Source organism: Physella acuta, unplaced genomic scaffold (assembly GCF_028476545.2).
Source record: "Physella acuta isolate Inbredline_101_S28 unplaced genomic scaffold, ASM2847654v3 ptg000094l, whole genome shotgun sequence".
NCBI lineage: Eukaryota > Metazoa > Mollusca > Gastropoda > Physidae > Physella > Physella acuta.
Window position 1 is genome coordinate 860,001 of NW_026731614.1, and position 19,258 is coordinate 879,258.

Here is a 19,258-nt window from a genome sequence, read left to right on the forward strand (position 1 = left end):
AGGTTAACTGTTAATTGTCAGGGACATGATTGTCTGAGGCATGATTGTCAGGGGCATGATTGTCTGTGACATGATTTTCTGGGGCATAATTGTCTGGGGCATGATTTTCTGGGGCATGATTGTCTGTGACATAATTTTCTGGGACATGATTGTCTGTGACATGATTGTCTGTGACATGATTTTCTGGGGCATGATTGTCTGTGAAATGATTGTCTGGGGCATGATTGTCTGTGCAATGATTGTCAGGGGCATGATTGTCTGTGACATGATTGTCTAGGGCATGATTGTCAGTGAAATGATTGTCTGGGGCATGATTGTCTGTGACATGATTGTCTGTGAAATGATTGTCTGGCGCATGATTGTCTGTAAAATGATTGTCTGGGGCATGATTGTCTGTGACATGATTTTCTGGGGCATGATTGTCTGTGAAATGATTGTCTGGGGCATGATTGTCTGTGGCATGATTGTCTGGGGCATGATTGTCTGTGACATGATTGTCTGTGAAATGATTGTCTGCGACATGATTGTCTGTGAAATGATTGTCTGTGAAATGATTGTCTGGTGCATGATTGTCTGTGACATGATTGTCTTGGGCATGATTGTCTGTGACATGATTGTCTGGGGCATGATTGTCTGGGGCATGATTGTCTGTGGCATGATTGTCTGGGGCATGATTGTCTGTGACATGATTGTCTGTGACATGATTGTCTGTGGCATGATTGTCTGGGGCATGATTGTCTGTGACATGATTGTCTGTGAAATGATTGTCTGTGACATAATTTTCTGTGACATGATTTTCTGTGACATGATTGTCTGGGACATGATTGTCTGGGGCATGATTGTCTGGGGCATGATTGTCTGTGACATAATTTTCTGGGACATGATTGTCTGGCACCTAACTACAGAGGCGTGACTTTCGCCAATCCACCAGAAAAGACAACTGAACACCGCCGCATAGATCTATCTTGAACAGCAGACATACACATATATTACAGTTCACCTACACAAATATTGCAGCACACATACAAAAATACACACTGAATAAAACCGCCAAAAATTTATCCGAGATCCAATAGGCAAGGAATGTCTGGTGTTGGGTACTCATGTCTAAAGTCACGAGCGTTAGCTAAAGCACAACACAACAATCTATTGCTACATTCGTGTAATCTACACAAGTTTCAAAGTCACGCAAACATCACAGCTATGTACACAAATCTATTTCACGTACATAAAAATTCCAGGAACAATTGAAAGTCAACTAAATCAAATCACAATCTTGCATAAATAAATAAGTCATGTGCCTGCATTACAGCTTCGTTTTACACATTGTACTCACACTATCAATAAAAAAATTAAAAGTTCCCGTGAAGTACTCACCTCCAAAAGGTTGCTCTCCGACCTTTCTTCCAGTACAGTTCTGTATGATGTAAGCCTCCTTCCTGGGAGGGAAATTCAAATTTTAATATTTTATCCCGAGTTTTAAAAAAATACACAATTTAATTTCGGATTGATAACTACTCAATCAATAACAACTGACTACACTATCTAAAACAGATGTTGCCAATGTGAAACCATTTAAACACTATTTTAAAGACAGAAATGTTGAGCGGACTAGTTGAAAGAAATTAAATCAAAGTGTCTGACGATTAATGTGTCTGGTGATTAATGTAGATGTGGATGAATTAAGTTTAAACACCACTATTTTTTTTCAAATCGTGATCAGATTAAACTATAGAATCCATCTAATCCAAGCGATCTGATCTAGAGCTCTACAAATGGTCGAGAAAATGACTCGTGATTAGATTAAACTATAGAATCTAACTAATCCAAGCGATCTGATCTAAAGCTCTGCAAATGGCTGGGAAAATGAATCGCGTCACTCAAGTATATTCTGCTGACTTGGACAACTTTTAAATGTTTCTCGGATCATGAGCGGAGCAGTAGGCACTAAAGTTAGCTACTCACCTATTGGGTAGGCACCAAAGTTAGCTACCCACCTATTGGGTAGGCACCAAAGTTAGCTACCCACCTATTGGGTAGGCACCAAAGTTAGCTACCCACCTATTGGGTAGGCACCAAAGTTAGCTACCCACCTATTGGGTAGGCACCAAAGTTAGCTACCCACCAATTGGGTAGGCACCAAAGTTAGCTACCCACCTATTGGGTAGGCACCAAAGTTAGCTACCCACCTATTGGGTAGGCACCAAAGTTAGCTACACACCTATTGGGTAGGCACCAAAGTTAGCTACCCACCTATTGGGTAGGCACCAAAGTTAGCTACACACCTATTGGGTAGGCACCAAAGTTAGCTACACACCTATTGGGTAGGCACCAAAGTTAGCTACCCACCTATTGGGTAGGAATCAAAGTTAGCTACTCACCTATTGGGTAGGCACCAAAGTTAGCTACCCACCTATTGGGTAGACACCAAAGTTAGCTACCCACCTATTGGGTAGGAATCAAAGTAAGCTACCCACCTATTAGGTAGACACCAAAGTTAGCTACCCACCTATTGGGTAGGCACCAAAGTTAGCTACCCACCTATAGGGTAGACACCAAAGTTAGCTACCCACCTATAGGGTAGACACCAAATTTAGCTACCCACCTATTGGGTAGGCACCAAAGTTAGCTACCCACCTATTGGGTAGGCACTAAAGTTAGCTACCCACCTATTGGGTAGGCACCAAAGTTAGCTACTCACCTTTTGAGTAGGCACCAAAGTTAGCTACCCACCTATTGGGTAGGCACCAAAGTTAGCTACCCACCTATTAGGTAGGCACCAAAGTTAGCTACCCACTTATTGGGTAGGTACCAAAGTTAGCTACCCACCTATTGAGTACAATAGTAGAGAGTAATTCCGCAGTGAATTGGCTTTCTAGCTGCTCAATGTGTTCTGCATAATGTACGCTGATTTCATTTTCCTCAACTAAAGAAATGAGTACAATCGAAGGCCCTATCCTGTTAGAAATGAACACCAGTTAACGTTGTCGTAAATCATTTGAGTATGCAATACAGAATGGGGATGGTAGGGTGTGAAACGTAGGGGTGGGGATGTCAGGGTATAAAACGTGAGGGGGTCGGGATTTTAGAGTCTGTAGAGTAGAGGCGACCATATCACGGTATGAATTGGCCATGTATCAATGTAACAGACGAATTTTTTATTTGGCTTTATTCAGACAACTTTAAACTTCGGTCTAATTTGTTTTATTGATATAAAATTTAATTTTTTAAAATAATATTATAATACAGTATTATTTCCAGAATAGTGAAAAAAAATGTCTTTGTACGAGGACCTTTATCCATATGTTCTCTGACTCTGATCATTAGTGCTTTGACCATAATGCTTTGATCATTGGAGGTTTGACCATAATGGTTTGATCATAGGTGGTTTGACCATAGTGGCTTTGATCATTGGAGGTTTGACCATAATGCTTTAAATTTTGGAGGTTTGACCATAATGCTTTGATCATTAGAGGTTTGAAGATAATGCTTTAATCTTTGGAGGTTTGGCCATAATGCTTTGATCATTGGATGTTTGACCATAATGCTTTGATCATTGGAGGTTTGACCATAATGCTTTAAATTTTGGAGGTTTGACCATAATGCTTTAAATTTTGGAGGTTTGACCATAATGCTTTAAATTTTGGAGGTTTGACCATAATGCTTTAAATTTTGGAGGTTTGACCATAATGCTTTGATCATTGGAGGTTTGACCATAATGCTTTGATCATTGGTAGTTTGACCGTAGTGGCTTTGATCATAGGTGGTTTGACTAGAACATTACTTGGCCATAGTTGTTTTGTGCCCACAGGGTCTCTGATTGAGTGGGGGGTTTGTTCACACGTGATTTGTCCATATATGGTAAGGATTAAGAAACAAAACAAGACTTACTTTGGTACCAGAACAAATTATTGTGTGACGAAACAAAACAAGACTTACTTTGGTATCAGAATAAAGTACTCCGCGCCCCAACCGGAAGTTGGTATGGCCAGGAAACTGGCAGCCGAGTGGAACGACACCGGCATAAACACCGTCATCCCAAACTGGAACTTTCCTTTGGCGACAATAGACGTGGTGGTGCCACTTCTTGATGTTCTGGGACACAATGAGAGCGGTTTAAAGCAGACATTCGCTGCTCACGTCATCAACATTCACAGTCCCACGTCATCAACATTCACAGTCCCAGGTCATCAACATTCACAGTCCCACGTCATCAACATTCACAGTCCCACGTCATCAACATTCACAGTCCCACGTCATCAACATCCACAGTCCCACGTCATCAACATCCACAGTCCCACGTCATCAACATCCACAGTCCCACGTCGTAAATACTCACTGTCCGTACTCACTGTTGTAAATATTTACTTTCCGAAGTTATAAACATTCAGAGTACAAAATTTTATTAAGCAACGGCAGATATTTCCGCTAAACCTTCCGATATAAAGAGCTAACTTACAAATATTTCCGCTAAACCTTCCGATATAAAGAGCTAACTTACAAATATTTCCGCTGAACCTTCCGATATAAAGAGCTAACTTACAAATATTTCCGCTGAACCTACCGATATAAAGTGCTAACTTACAAATATTTCCGCTGGACCACGTAAGTAGTGACCTGCAAACGGTTGAGAGCGACTTTTTCAAAAAAGGGGTTTTGCCATATCGGAGCCGTGACGTAAACATCGAATTTATTCGTCATGGTTGAGTACATCATTAGGATGGGTTGGCCTTCAGGCATGTATGGGAACTGTACCTGAAATTCTATTCCCATTTGTGAAGCTTGCCCTGTAGTGGGGGAAAATATTGTGCTTGTTAACGTATCATATTTGAACTATTTTTAGTTATAGACTATTCACTATCATTGGCCAACGCTGCAGCTGAGATATATCATTCCGTCATCTGTTAGAAACAGAAATCTAGCGAACATTAGAGAAGATAGGATAGAATCTAGTGTGGAACTTCAGCGAGTAACGACAGACACACAAACATACAAATATATAGATAAACACACAAACACACACAACACACACACACACACACACATATATATATATATATATATATATATATATATATATATATATATATATATATATATATATATATATATATATATATATACATATACACATATGCTTATACACACGCAATCAGATGCTACAGAACAAAGCACTCTCATTTGCCATTGATTAGCATTAGTTGGACCGTGTTTAGTAAACTCTTGAGGTCTGCATTGTTTTACGGCCACTAATGTTTGTTTGACCAATCCATTAATATTAGTTGGGCCGTGTTTAGCAAACTCTTGAGGTCTGCATTGTTTGCGGCCACTAATGTTTGTTTGACCAATCCATTAATATTAGTTGGTCCGTGTTTAGTAAACTCTTGAGGTCTGCATTGTTTGCGGTCACTAATGTTTGTTTGACCAATCCATTAATATTAGTTGGGCCGTGTTTAGCAAACTCTTGAGGTCTGCATTGTTTGCGGCCACTAATGTTTGTTTGACCAATCCATTAATATTAGTTGGGCCGTGTTTAGCAAACTCTTGAGGTCTGCATTGTTTACGGCCACTAATGTTTGTTTGACCAATCCATTAATATTAGTTGGGCCGTGTTAAGTAAACTCTTGAGGTCTGCATTGTTTGCGGCCACTAATGTTTGTTTGACCAATCCATTAATATTAGTTGGGCCGTGTTTAGCAAACTCTTGAGGTCTGCATTGTTTACGGCTACTAATGTTTGTTTGACCAATCTTCACGTGCATCTGTGCTTTAGTTGTTAAGTCATTTAGGTTATGGCGATAGGGTTAGTGTACTTTTTTGTTACGATATTAGATTCTAGGTCAATGTTACGTATACCAAAGTACGGGCATGTTACGGTTGATGTTGCCTATTGTGAAATACATTAATACACATTAAACATATTTTGATACAATTTTTATTAATATTAAACTAACGTAAGAAATAATAAAATTAATCTAGGATTCTAGGGCGATGCTAACTTCAAACCGGATGTGCCGATTTCTGATGTCTACAAAGACTTAGATTTATGGGTCTAGAGTTCAGACAGATTTACCTTCAACCTTCGAGATTAATCCCAAGCACACAAGAGCTAAAATGTTGATCATCCTTGAAAAATGTGTAGGAGCCATAAAACTGCTTGCTTGTATGCTCGATGTACACAATAAATGATTAGCCTTCACACCCTGGTACAAAACTTCAGGCAGTCGGCCGAAACGGGCAACATATTTAGGTGCTGAAGGTTACACATGGATATCAGTATCTTAGCAGGCTGGGTCTGTTCAAAGCTCGTGTAAACCAGCGCTTAGTGAGTTTATGTTCTTTTTTTAGCTTTTGCGCACCAATTCTTTTAATTTATTGTTCCGGAGTTTTTTCATGCCGCAGTCAATGACGTCATTAGTAAAAGAATTTCGAGAAAAGAATACATTGTTTAATATATGAAATAAAAATGAAGAATGCGAAACTAATTTACGTAGATGCTAAGCATGCATTTTTCATCTTATAATATTACAAAAAATAATCATTTCGTTTATTTAAGTTAATTTTTAAAATATTTTTAAAATATTTTATTCTTTAAAATATTTTTATTTTAAAAAATCATGTCCTTCTGTGTGTATGTAAACACACTGCGTACCCTGTTAGTGGTCCTCTCTATTATCTATTGGATAATTACTTATATTTAGGAATAGACCCACGCTTTTCTCTATAGTTATTTAAATAGTAGTGTATTATTATATAGCTAAAGACTAACACACCACCACACTCTGACATATAAGTTAATATAACTGATTCCAGTGGTGTCGCGAGGTCGGGTGACACCCTGTGCGGCACCTTAGGGTGTCAGCCACCCCAAAAAAATTATATGATACGAGCCGACCCGCGGCATATCATATGCCGCTATTTAGTTGTTTTTATTTTCTACTTTTCAGTAATTCATAATTTGTGAACTCGACAGTACCAATGCTGCCACTGAAAATATTTGCTTTAAAACACTATCAGTAGGTCGTTAAGAACGATACTACCCCCACCCTCATTTCCCCCAACTCCTACCACCACCCTCCTTTCCCCCAACCCCGACCCTACACCTCGCCCCGCGTGAAAGCAGCCTTCTCTTAGTGTCCTCCCCTAAGTTTAAAATCGTTTCAAACTAAATTATCTGCCCCTAATAGCCGTCACTAAACCCAGCTCTACGAATGTAAACATTTAGCGTGAACCACAGCTCACCAGACCAAGTAGGGGTGGGGTGGTAGGGAGCGCGCTTACAGCTTGTTTTCTAGCGGCTCCCAAAAGAGAATTATATATATATATATATATATATATATATATATATATATATATATATATATATATATATATATATATATATATATATATATATATATGATCTATAAGCCTATATATATTGTTTTCATTTGTGTCACCCCCTCGCAATTGCCTAATGGTGTCAATTTGTGCGTACATTATATTAATCCACCAGTCAATTCATTTGGAAAAAGCATCGTTTTCATCGTAAATTATTAAATTTTTTGTGTCACCCCCTTCCCGATTGTTGACTCCTCTGTGAATTTTGCAGTTGGTGTTACACCCCCCCCCCCCCCCCCCCCACTCGGGCGATAGTTTTAAAGTGTGCACAGTTAATAGTAAAGATGTTTATCTAGTCAGTTATTAATATTAATATCGGCAGGTTAACCCTAATTCATCATTCATTAATTACACTGGAGAGCAGCATATTTCTTCTATATATTTTGCAGCTTTTCGCCATGGTAACACCCCCTAAATGGTGTCACCTTGTGCGGTCCACACCCCCGCCCCCGCCTCGCGACGTCTCTGACGGATACACCACTACACACTGACATATAACTAATAAAACACCATACACCCTGACATGTAACTGAGACACCTTTTAACACCCTGGCTATTACTAAAACACACCGACAAACTCACCAATATACTAACACCCGACACAAAAGTTTACAACTCATCACACGCGTACATTCACCGATATACTAACACCCGACCCAAAAGTTTACAACTCATCACACGCGAACATTCACCGATATACTAACACCCGACCCAAAAGTTTACAACTCATCACACGCGTACATTCACCGATATACTAACACCCGACTCAAAAGTTTACAACTCATCACACGCGTACATTCACCGATATACTAACACCCGACCCAAAAGTTTACAACTCATCACACGCGTACATTCACCGATATACTAACACCCGACCCAAAAGTTTACAACTCATCACACGCGTACATTCACCGATATACTAACACCCGACCCAAAAGTTTACAACTCATCACACGCGTACATTCACCGATATACTAACACCCGACCCAAAAGTTTACAACTCATCACATGCGTACATTCACCGATATACTAACACCCGACACAAAAGTTTACAACTCATCACATGCGTACATTCACCGATATACTAACACCCGACCCAAAAGTTTACAACTCATCACACGCGTACATTCACCGATATACTAACACCCGACCCAAAAGTTTACTTGTATGCCAGGTTTTACACGTATATTTCACTGACCCGCCCCATTTCATCCAGTATGTCATTGGTACACACTAAACCATTAGCATTTGGTTTATACAACCCACATAAACATTCACACATAATTACGTAAGCGCTACCCTAAACGGTGACTTATATTATTCAACCAACACTTACGGACTGTCAACTGTTATGGATGCTATCCAGACTTGCAGACTTTTGTATGCCAACAACACAAGCATACTTATATGTGCTATTGAGATTTACTGACTATCCTATTGCACTTAAGCTTTCAAATTTGTACAGTAATAGAGGTGTGCAAACGTGTCATGTATTCAGTGCCCTTGTAGGCCAATCTCAGTTTCCACCAACAGAAAAATAATGAAAAAAAGGACAACTGTATAATATTGCATTTATTCAGTTTTTATTTATATCAACAAAGAAATGTAAAGTTGATAAAATCATTGTGGAGTTTTTAAAATAAAAATGTTTGATGCTTATGTAAATATTTTTGTTGTATGATATAATTTTCCAAAAGATTTGGTGTGGATGTATTATTTAGGTATATACCAATCAAGGATAATACATTACTAAAACAGCGTGTGGGCTGCCAAGAAACATTGAGTATAATTAATAAAGACGTTGAGATACTTGGCCGGAAACCGAAACTTGCTGATGTGAGCTTCAAACTCCTGTGACTAAAGCCGCTACATTCAATGCAGCCACCACTATGTACCAGAAGATAGACCAACCTGAAAAACGAAAGCGAATGTAAACTTATTTACATTGTTTAAATGTGAAAAGTAGATGCCATTTTACACAAAGATTTGTTTTAATTTAAGGACATAGTCATATAGTTAAATGTAATTGATGTACGATGAGGTTGAGGTAGTAGAGCATTCGAACGAGAAACAGCAAAAACAAAACTCTACATACTAATGTAGAGAAGCTGCTTACTTTTACGTGTCTATGAACTGTCAAAGGAAACAGACTTTTACGTGTCTATGAACTGTCAAAGGAAACAGACTTTTACGTGTCTATGAACTGTCAAAGGAAACAGACTTTTACGTGTCTATGAACTGTCAAAGGAAACAGACTTTTACGTGTCTATGAACTGTCAAAGGAAACAGACTTTTACGTGTCTATGAACTGTCAAAGGAAACAGAAAAATAACGCAGTCAAGGATGTGTTTAATCTGAACGACATAATTAAACTGTTCAAGCTGGTTTTAATTATCCCCCCCCCAACGTGTCCAGTTGTTAGAAGCCATCTTCTGGCATAGACAACACATTATATCTTTTGTCATTTCTTATGTATTGTTTCTTTTATCTTGCACCTTGTGTCCTGTGTCTTGTGTCCTGTGTCTTGTGTCCTGTGCCTTATGTCTTGTGTCTTGTGTCCTGTGTCTTGTGTCCTGTGCCTTATATCCTGTGTCTTGTGTCCTGTGTCTTGTGTCCTGTGTCTTGTGTCCTGTGTCTTGTGTCCTGTGTCCTGTGTCTTGTGTCCTGTGTCTTATGTCCTGTGCCTTTTGCCCTGTGTCTTGTGTCCTGTGTCTTGTGTCCTGTGTCTTGTGTCCTGTGTCTTGTGTCCTGTGTCCTGTGTCTTGTGTCTTGTGTCCTGTGCCTTGTGTTCTGTGTCTTGTGTCCTGTGCCTTATATCCTGTGCCTTATGCCCTGTGTCTTGTGTCCTGTGTCTTGTGTCCTGTGTCTTGTGTCCTGTGTCTTGTGTCCTGTGTCTTGTGTCTTGTGTCCTGTGCCTTATATCCTGTGCCTTATGCCCTGTGTCTTGTGTCCTGTGTCTTGTGTCTTGTGTCTTGTGTCCTGTGCCTTATATCCTGTGCCTTATGCCCTGTGCCTTATGCCCTGTGTCTTGTGTCCTGTTTCTTGTGTCCTGTGTCTTGTGTCCTGTGCCTTATATCCTGTGCCTTATGCCCTGTGTCTTGTGTCCTGTGTCTTGTGTCCTGTGTCCTGTGTCTTGTGTCCTTTGTCTTGTGTCATGTGTCTTGTGTCCTGTGCCTTATATCCTGTGCCTTATGCCCTGTGTCTTGTGTCCTGTGTCTTGTGTCCTGTGCCTTATGTCTTGTGTCTTGTGTCCTGTGTCTTGTGTCCTGTGTCTTGTGTCCTGTGTCTTGTGTCCTGTGTCTTGTGTCTTGTGTCCTGTGTCTTGTGTCCTGTGTCTTGTGTCCTGTGCCTTATATCCTGTGCCTTATGCCCTGTGTCTTGTGTCCTTTGTCTTGTGTCCTGTGTCTTGTGTCCTGTGTCTTGTGTCCTTTGTCTTGTGTCCTGTGTCTTGTGTCCTGTGCCTTATATCCTGTGCCTTATGCCCTGTGCCTTGCGTCCTGTACATTGTGCCCTGTGCCTTATGTCTTGTGCCTTATGTCTTGTGCCTTGTGTCCTGTGCCTGGTGTCCTATACCTTATGCCCCGTGCCTTGTGCCCTGTGCCGTATGTACTGTGCCTTATGTCTTGTGCCCTGTGCCTTATGTACTGTGCCTTATGCCCCGTGCCTTGTGCCCTGTGCCTTATGTACTGTGCCTTATTTTCCAATACCTTATGCCCTGTGCCTTGTGTCCTGTGTCTTGTGTAGTGTGTCATGTCTTATATTCCGTATAAAATAGCTTTACTATTTTATTTAAGAAGCAACCCACGCTTTTATTTTGAGTTATTTAAATAGTAGTTCATTATTATTTATTTATATAAGTACATCGTGTAAGAATGAAGCCGACTCGAAATATGAAGGAATATCCACACCCATGCGACACACCCATGCGACACACCCATGCGACACACGCATGCGACACACCCATTCGACACACACACACATGGGACTTGCTCCCGCCACTTTCGCGTACTCTTATAATATTTAAAGAAAATCACGTATTTTTTTTTATGCATCATTACATAAAAGCTTATTATTACAGCGTTTTTATGCATTTTTTTCTGTACTTAATCTTACGTTTAATACAATAGAATAAAAACAAAGGCGCACTTAATGAACACGAAAAATGTGATTATAATCTTGCAGTAAATAGTACTTTATTTAGGACATTTTAACAAATTCTTTGAAAGAGAAATGAATTAAGCATCCAATGAAGTCAAGTTTGTGTCAGATTGCATTGTTAACGGGTCTAGCATCACGTGCAAAGTCTCAGTGAAATGGGGCAGATAGATCTAGAAGTAGGAAAATTTTCGCTCGCAAGTTTCGATCCATGATGGAGGGCGACAGTACGAGAAAAGAACGAGGAAGCAAGTTCAACGACAGCTTGTAAAAATAAAGTTGAAGAATCGGGAGACAACACTATGATATAAAGATAATGTAGATTAATGTGTACGTTACCGTGTTGACCTTCTGCCCCATTCGTTGATGGTAGCTGTACCATAGCTCTGTTCTCGTCTATAAATTAACACAAAATATTATTGTTAAAACAATCAGCAGTCTCTAGTGGGGCTAAATTTTTGTACGTAATTCAAAATTGCTAAATTGTTTTTGAAACATAACAATTGCTTAAATAACTTTAGATACTCAATAGACTGTATTAGCATCTAGAAATAGTTTCTTTTTTTTTTACATTGTTTCAAAAATCAAAACACATATATATTATTCGATAATTTAAAAAAAAAACAGAAAAAAAACCTAATTAATTACTCACCAACTAGTTTCTTTACGACAAAGGCCTTGCTCACTCTATATATGGCGCTTTTGTTTGACGCACTGAAGTCTGAAGACAATCGAGTACGGAAACGAAAATTGACACTTTTGAAGGTTTTTGTAGGTACAGCCACAACCAAACGATTGTTATAATCTGCATCCTGCCAAACATTACAGTAGGCTTCTAGTGGATGGGTTCTTAATTCATAGTACGATACAAAACCAGTTTCACAGTCTGAGGTGAATGTACATCCCTAGAAAGAGAATAATATTTAGATACATTTTAGAAAGCAGCCTATGTTTGAATGCATCTTTTAATCATATTCAGTACATTATATTAATCAACAACCATTGAAGCATAAAACTATTCTACTGGCAAATTCATCAGAATGTATAGCACCGTGGCGTGCTTTGAGAATGTCCTCCGGTCAGCTAGAGGTCCTAGGCGGAGTCTGCTTGCTAAACCATTTCTTGCATAATTAGATTCTCTCGTCAAGAAAGCAACAAATAAATTATGTTTGTAATAATTTTGAAGCAACAAACAGTCTAAACAAAACACAACACGGCTGGAACTCATATGTTCCTGGCAAAACCACTTTACTCTAAAAAAAAAACCCAATTACAATGACGACATGGATCCCAAACTAGCAACGAGTGGGTTTATGTCTTCTATTGACTCGGCCACTGCTTTCCATATAAGTCTACCAAGTTTTAGCATTTTAATTGCGAGGCGGCTTCACAAAACGACGTCACATTAACCTGTTTAAATGAGTTGAAGGCAAGCGTTTACCAAAATAGCTATATTTACTTCTGCAGCGTCAGTTTTTGTTTTTTTACAAAGATCAGTCCTGGAGAAATGACCGAAATATTTAATTTGATGGTAATATTATTGTACCGCCATCTCGGTTTCTACCTCAAACCCCCTACCTGTACTCCAACCCCCCCCCCCTTACCCCGGATCTGATGGAATTCCAAGACCTTTAGAATGTTATGTCTTTTATTGTAAGCATTTGATGCATTCTTACTACTTTCCACGCTACTTTACTAATCATACATTGTTATAATTTTCCCTCGAGTTGTATGAAATAATCATCTATTATTCCTCTACCCCACTACATAATTCTATCCTATACTTTTAGCACTAGTTATGTTATTTACAGAGGCGTAGCGACCCTTCCCGGCGCCCGGGGACATACTTTCAATTTCGCGCCCCCCTCGGGAGCAAATTTTTGATTTGCACCCCCCTCGAACTTTTCATTTCCACCCCCCCCCCCCTCAAACTTTCGATTTGCACCCCCCCTCGAACTTTTCATTTGCACCCCCCCTCGAACTTTCAATTTGGCGCCCTCCCCCCTATGGTCGGCGCCCGGGAACTTATGTCCCCCCCCCCCCGCCCCCCCTCGCTACGCCTCTGGTTATTTATATTATCGTTAGTTAGTAGGCCATGCCTTCTATTTACAGCGCTCTGTCCGGTGACCAATCTTTAACCTTAATTAATCTTTATTAATTAAATCCTTCCCGTTCAGCTAATTAGCAGCTTGCTTGGCTTAACTCTATTAAAACGTGAGTGGGGTTTTATCGAAATAAAGAACACATTTTGGGCATCGGCTCCTTTGAGTTGTGTAGGGTGTTACACTCTAATACATACAAACGTTTTTTTAAAATAAACAAAGAGCCGAATCTGACAATAAGAGTGAATAAGTAAACAAGGGACCAATTCACATAGCTGTGAACTATTTCTGTCGCATTAAACCTAAATAGACAGCCAAGGAGAAACAAGACAACCATATGAGCAAATAATTATTGATCCTGTTGAACTTTGTCCCTGGATCAGCTTCCACTAGTTCCATGTGCGCTTGAGTATCACGGATATCAGCAGCCGCTTGTCAGCGCCATTACACATTCACAACACAAAGAAGGAAAACTTTCTGACATGTAATTTCAGAATAAACAGGATTAGAGCGCAATATATAACTTTACCGTTAGACTTCACTTCTCTAATAAACAATACACTTACCGTGGCCCAGCCTTCCAGTTTCTGGCATTCATTCTCGTCGCCATTGCAGTAATCAAAGTACAATGCGTAGCACTGATCGTTTGCGTTGAGGTCTACTTGGAGCTCATAGTAAAAGAAAATGGTGGTCATTCCCAGCGTGATACACTGTTCACAATCCGGTTCAAACTTTAGCAAATTAAGTCCATCGTGTTCTAAGCCTAGAGGCAAGAGCCAGAACAAAGCATCTTGTTACACATTCAACGTTGGATAAAATTATACAATAAGAGATAGATTAAAGCATCTTGTTACACAATCAACGTTGGATAAAATTATACAATAAGAGATAGATTAAAGCATCTTGTTACACATTCAACGTTGGATAAAATATAGCAAGAGATAGAACAAAGCACCTTGTTACACATTTAACGTTGGATAAAATACAGTAAGAGATAGAACAAAGCATCTTGTTACACATTCAACGTTGGATAAAATACAGCAAGAGATAGAACAAAGCACCTTGTTACACATTTAACGTTGGATAAAATACAATAAGAGATAGATTAAAGCATCTTGTTACACATTCAACGTTGGATAAAATTATACAATAAGAGATAGATTAAAGCATCTTGTTACACAATCAACGTTGGATAAAATACAATAAGAGATAGAACAAAGCATCTTGTTACACATTCAACGTTGGATAAAATACAGTAAGAGATAGAACAAAGCATCTTGTTACACATTCAACGTTGGATAAAATACAATAAGAGATAGAACAAAGCATCTTGTTACACATTCAACGTTGGATAAAATACAATAAGAGATAGAACAAAGCATCTTGTTACACATTCAACGTTGGATAAAATACAATAAGAGATAGAACAAAGCATCTTGTTACACATTCAACGTTGGATAAAATACAATAAGAGATAGAACAAAGCATCTTGTTACACATTTAACGTTGGATAAAATACAATAAGAGATAGAACAAAGCATCTTGTTACACATTCAACGTTGGATAAAATACAGTAAGAGATAGAACAAAGCATCTTGTTACACATTCAACGTTGGATAAAATACAATAAGAGATAGAACAAAGCATCTTGTTACACATTCAACGTTGGATAAAATACAATAAGAGATAGAACAAAGCATCTTGTTACACATTCAACGTTGGATAAAATACAGTAAGAGATAGAACAAAGCATCTTGTTACACATTCAACGTTGGATAAAATTATACAATAAGAGATAGAACAAAGCATCTTGTTACACATTCAACGTTGGATAAAATACAATAAGAGATAGAACAAAGCATCTTGTTACACATTCAACGTTGGATAAAATTATACAATAAGAGATAGAACAAAGCACCTTGTTACACATTCAACGTTGGATAAAATACAATAAGAGATAGAACAAAGCATCTTGTTACACATTCAACGTTGGATAAAATACAATAAGAGATAGAACAAAGCATCTTGTTACACATTCATCGTTGGATAAAATTATACATAAAGAGATAGAACAAAGCATCTTGTTACACATTCAACGTTGGATAAAATTATACAATAAGAGATAGAACAAAGCATCTTGTTACACAATCAACGTTGGATAAAATACAGTAAGAGATAGAACAAAGCATCTTGTTACACATTCAACGTTGGATAAAATACAGTAAGAGATAGAACAAAGCATCTTGTTACACATTCAACGTTGGATAAAATTATACAATAAGAGATAGAACAAAGCATCTTGTTACACATTCAACGTTGGATAAAATACAATAAGAGATAGAACAAAGCATCTTGTTACACATTCAACGTTGGATAAAATTATACAATAAGAGATAGAACAAAGCACCTTGTTACACATTCAACGTTGGATAAAATACAATAAGAGATAGAACAAAGCATCTTGTTACACATTCAACGTTGGATAAAATACAATAAGAGATAGAACAAAGCATCTTGTTACACATTCATCGTTGGATAAAATTATACAATAAGAGATAGAACAAAGCATCTTGTTACACATTCAACGTTGGATAAAATTATACAATAAGAGATAGAACAAAGCATCTTGTTACACAATCAACGTTGGATAAAATACAGTAAGAGATAGAACAAAGCATCTTGTTACACATTCAACGTTGGATAAAATACAATAAGAGATAGAACAAAGCATCTTGTTACAGATTCATCGTTGGATAAAATACAGTAAGAGATAGAACAAAGCATCTTGTTACACATTCAACGTTAGATAAAATACAATAAGAGATAGAACAAAGCATCTTGTTACACATTCAACACTGAATAAAATACAATTCAGAAAATGTTTTTAAAAAACTATCGCTGAAGTAGGGAAAAGAACATGTTTATGTTTAACTCAGCTTTGCGCCACATTTAATATTACAAATATAAATTTCTGTTGACTAAGTTATAAAGGGAAGTAAGTTTCAATGAAAATTAAAGCCTTTGATGTGGGTTAAATTTTGATAGATACGTTTACACATTGTGATTTTGAAAGAATGAAATTATTGGTAAATAGTGAGTATCATATTTAATTAAATTTTTTAAAATTATTTTATAATTGTCAATTGGGTTTAAATGGACTATTTACCTAATATTAAATAAGATTAAAACCATGCAGTAAAAATGGTTCATTACTAATTGATTACTCAAAACCGATTAAAAACAACGTGAAACATATTTTTTAATGGTAAAAAATTAAATGCGAGTAAAAATACAGAGTAATGTAATTTGCAATTACCACTTTAGCTTAATAACTTAATATTAACCTACACGGCCTTTACTCTTTGCATCATTAGTGCTGCTTAAATTTTCTTTCCTAGCTCTATGTTCAAAAGGGAATAAGTTCCAGACTAAATCGCTGTGTAAGTAGTCTGAAGACTGGGAGGAAATTTCAGATTTTTTAACATGAGATTTGATCTGCATCGATGGACAAACAGGTCATAAATACCGGTGGGCACTCAGGGAAAAAGTCTGGGTGGTCCTCCATGAACGATGCTATATTAGGTCTGTTAGTGTTTTTACACACACACATACATATATATATATATATATATATATATATATATATATATATATATATATATATATATATATATATATATTATACCCCAGTCAACATTTTACCTTCGCAGTTGTATTCCAACATTTTATCAACGATGGCCATCCTCCCCAGTTTAGCCGATTTAGCTTCCCTCGGAAAGCAATAATCTTTGTCTATGACTTCATTTAAGCATTGCAACTGCACTCTACCATCGCTATCTTCCCTGTGAGATACGGAACTAGTTATAGACACATCTTAAGACCATCGATTCAATTTAAGGTGTAGAAATTGAAAACCATCAGAGATATCAAAAACTATATATTTAGTGAATCAGAGCAAGCAGTGATATCGCATGCGGTATCAGATGATAAGACTTCAACAAAATGACTCAGTAAACCGGGAGTGATCTCCCCTAAACTTTCTCGAATATTCTCAAATAACACTATGCTAGATGGCAACTCGGGATATAGACACGATTTTAAATCCATTTTTAATTACTTAAACTTTTTAAAATAGAATAGAATCTCGTAGAAAAAAAATTGAAAAAAAAAGTGAACGCCGAACAATCTGTGTATAATAGTGCGAAATATTACTAGTACTTTATAGATTCATATATATATCGGAAATAGCTAATTTACTACTTCCGGTCAACGGAAATTACTAAAAAAAAATGTGACAGAAGGCGGAGAATTAGATGTTTTACTTATTTTTTAATTTCGTTTATCAGGGTATCTGAAATAGTAGTCAAGTTATAGGCTTTTGAGAATTTTTGAAAGTAGAATAAGTTCCACTTCCGGTTATCGTAAATCGCTAAAAAGCTGATAAAGAACTACAAATTTGATATAATACTCATATATGAAATGTCATCAACTTAGCTGTAACGGTACTGAAGTTATCGTGTTTACAGACAACCACATACACAGACACATACAAACACACACACACACACAGACACACAAACACATACAGACATACGGACAAGATTGCAAAACTATATTTTTCCGACCCAGGGAGGTGTGAAACGTCAAGATCTGTGAAAATCTCGATTTTTTAAATTGCACGTGAAAGTAAAAAAAAAAAAACTAACAACCCATAGGTACAAGCTTACAAAGGCACGTATATCGATACATACAGACACACACACACATGCATACTTTCGCGTCATTGTACGTGTATGTTCATAAGGCCACGTATAAATATACGTCTGAGAGATAAATAGACCAAATTTAAGTAACTTACTGGCAAACAGATTCATAGTGTGGTTGGTCAACACACGTTGGTGCCATCCCGCAAATCTTTTCCTCAACTAAAAAAAAATGTTTAAATTGTCTCAATACATGTAACATAGAAACTAACACATTCAAAATAAGAAAGAAAAACACGAAAACATAAGCTGTGTAGCAATGGAAGGGTGAGTGGGGTGCCCGCCCCGGGCGCCGAACCTACCAAACAAATAAGACAAAAAAAATCTCATTACTGACATTACTGTCAAGGTTTTGAAAATAGACTGCTTTGACGCTTAATATAAGTACAATCTGCTCAGGGGACTGTGACTGGTAAATACCGAACCGAACCTTTCTAAATGGGAGAGGGGGGGGGGGTGGGGGGGGGGGGGGTGGCGTGATTAAGGGAAAGGGATAGTTCCGGTTTCAGAATGGATCGCTACGTCTCTGCCAGCAAAAAAGGCAGATCAAACCTACAAAATAAGATTAAAGCAATGTTGAAAACAAACCCCACAAATTTACTTTACACTAGTGTAAACCTACAACAAACATTTAAAAAACAATTACATACTTTGTAGTATCACTTGAGGGATTGCAGTTGGTGTTGTTGCTTTTTAGATAAATAGATAAATAAATAGATATATCTATATGCATGAGGAAATATATTATATATATATATACATAAATAAATAAATAAATAAATAAATAAATAAATAAATAAATAAATAAATAAATAAATAAATAAATAAATAAATAAATAAATAAATAAATAAATAAATA

General features: G+C 37.5%; 2 protein-coding genes across 3 annotated transcripts in view; both read right to left on the bottom strand.

Annotated features, from left to right (window-relative positions):
- LOC131929207 (uncharacterized) overlaps window positions 1-6,292 on the bottom strand; it is a 9,774-nt gene extending 3,482 nt beyond the window's left edge. The window contains exons 1-5 of the mRNA XM_059285332.1: window positions 6,073-6,292; window positions 4,586-4,787; window positions 3,940-4,095; window positions 2,830-2,958; window positions 1,378-1,439 (exon numbers count right to left, since the gene is read on the bottom strand). Coding sequence (XP_059141315.1) covers window positions 1,378-1,439; window positions 2,830-2,958; window positions 3,940-4,095; window positions 4,586-4,787; window positions 6,073-6,148 — 625 coding nt within the window. The 5' untranslated portion in view covers window positions 6,149-6,292. The remainder of the gene's footprint in view (window positions 1-1,377; window positions 1,440-2,829; window positions 2,959-3,939; window positions 4,096-4,585; window positions 4,788-6,072) is intronic.
- LOC131929181 (uncharacterized) overlaps window positions 1-19,258 on the bottom strand; it is an 80,900-nt gene that overhangs the window by 36,851 nt on the left and 24,791 nt on the right. Inside the window, exons 32-38 of one of the 2 annotated variants that reach the window (XM_059285330.1) lie at window positions 19,050-19,088; window positions 18,495-18,561; window positions 17,339-17,478; window positions 14,203-14,399; window positions 12,187-12,439; window positions 11,874-11,930; window positions 8,955-9,290 (exon numbers count right to left, since the gene is read on the bottom strand). In XM_059285330.1, the coding sequence (XP_059141313.1) occupies window positions 9,223-9,290; window positions 11,874-11,930; window positions 12,187-12,439; window positions 14,203-14,399; window positions 17,339-17,478; window positions 18,495-18,561; window positions 19,050-19,088 (821 nt within the window). In that variant the 3' untranslated portion in view covers window positions 8,955-9,222. Of the gene's footprint in view, window positions 1-8,954; window positions 9,291-11,873; window positions 11,931-12,186; window positions 12,440-14,202; window positions 14,400-17,338; window positions 17,479-18,494; window positions 18,562-19,049; window positions 19,089-19,258 lie in introns of those variants that run through there. The other variant, XM_059285331.1, reaches the window with a different exon arrangement.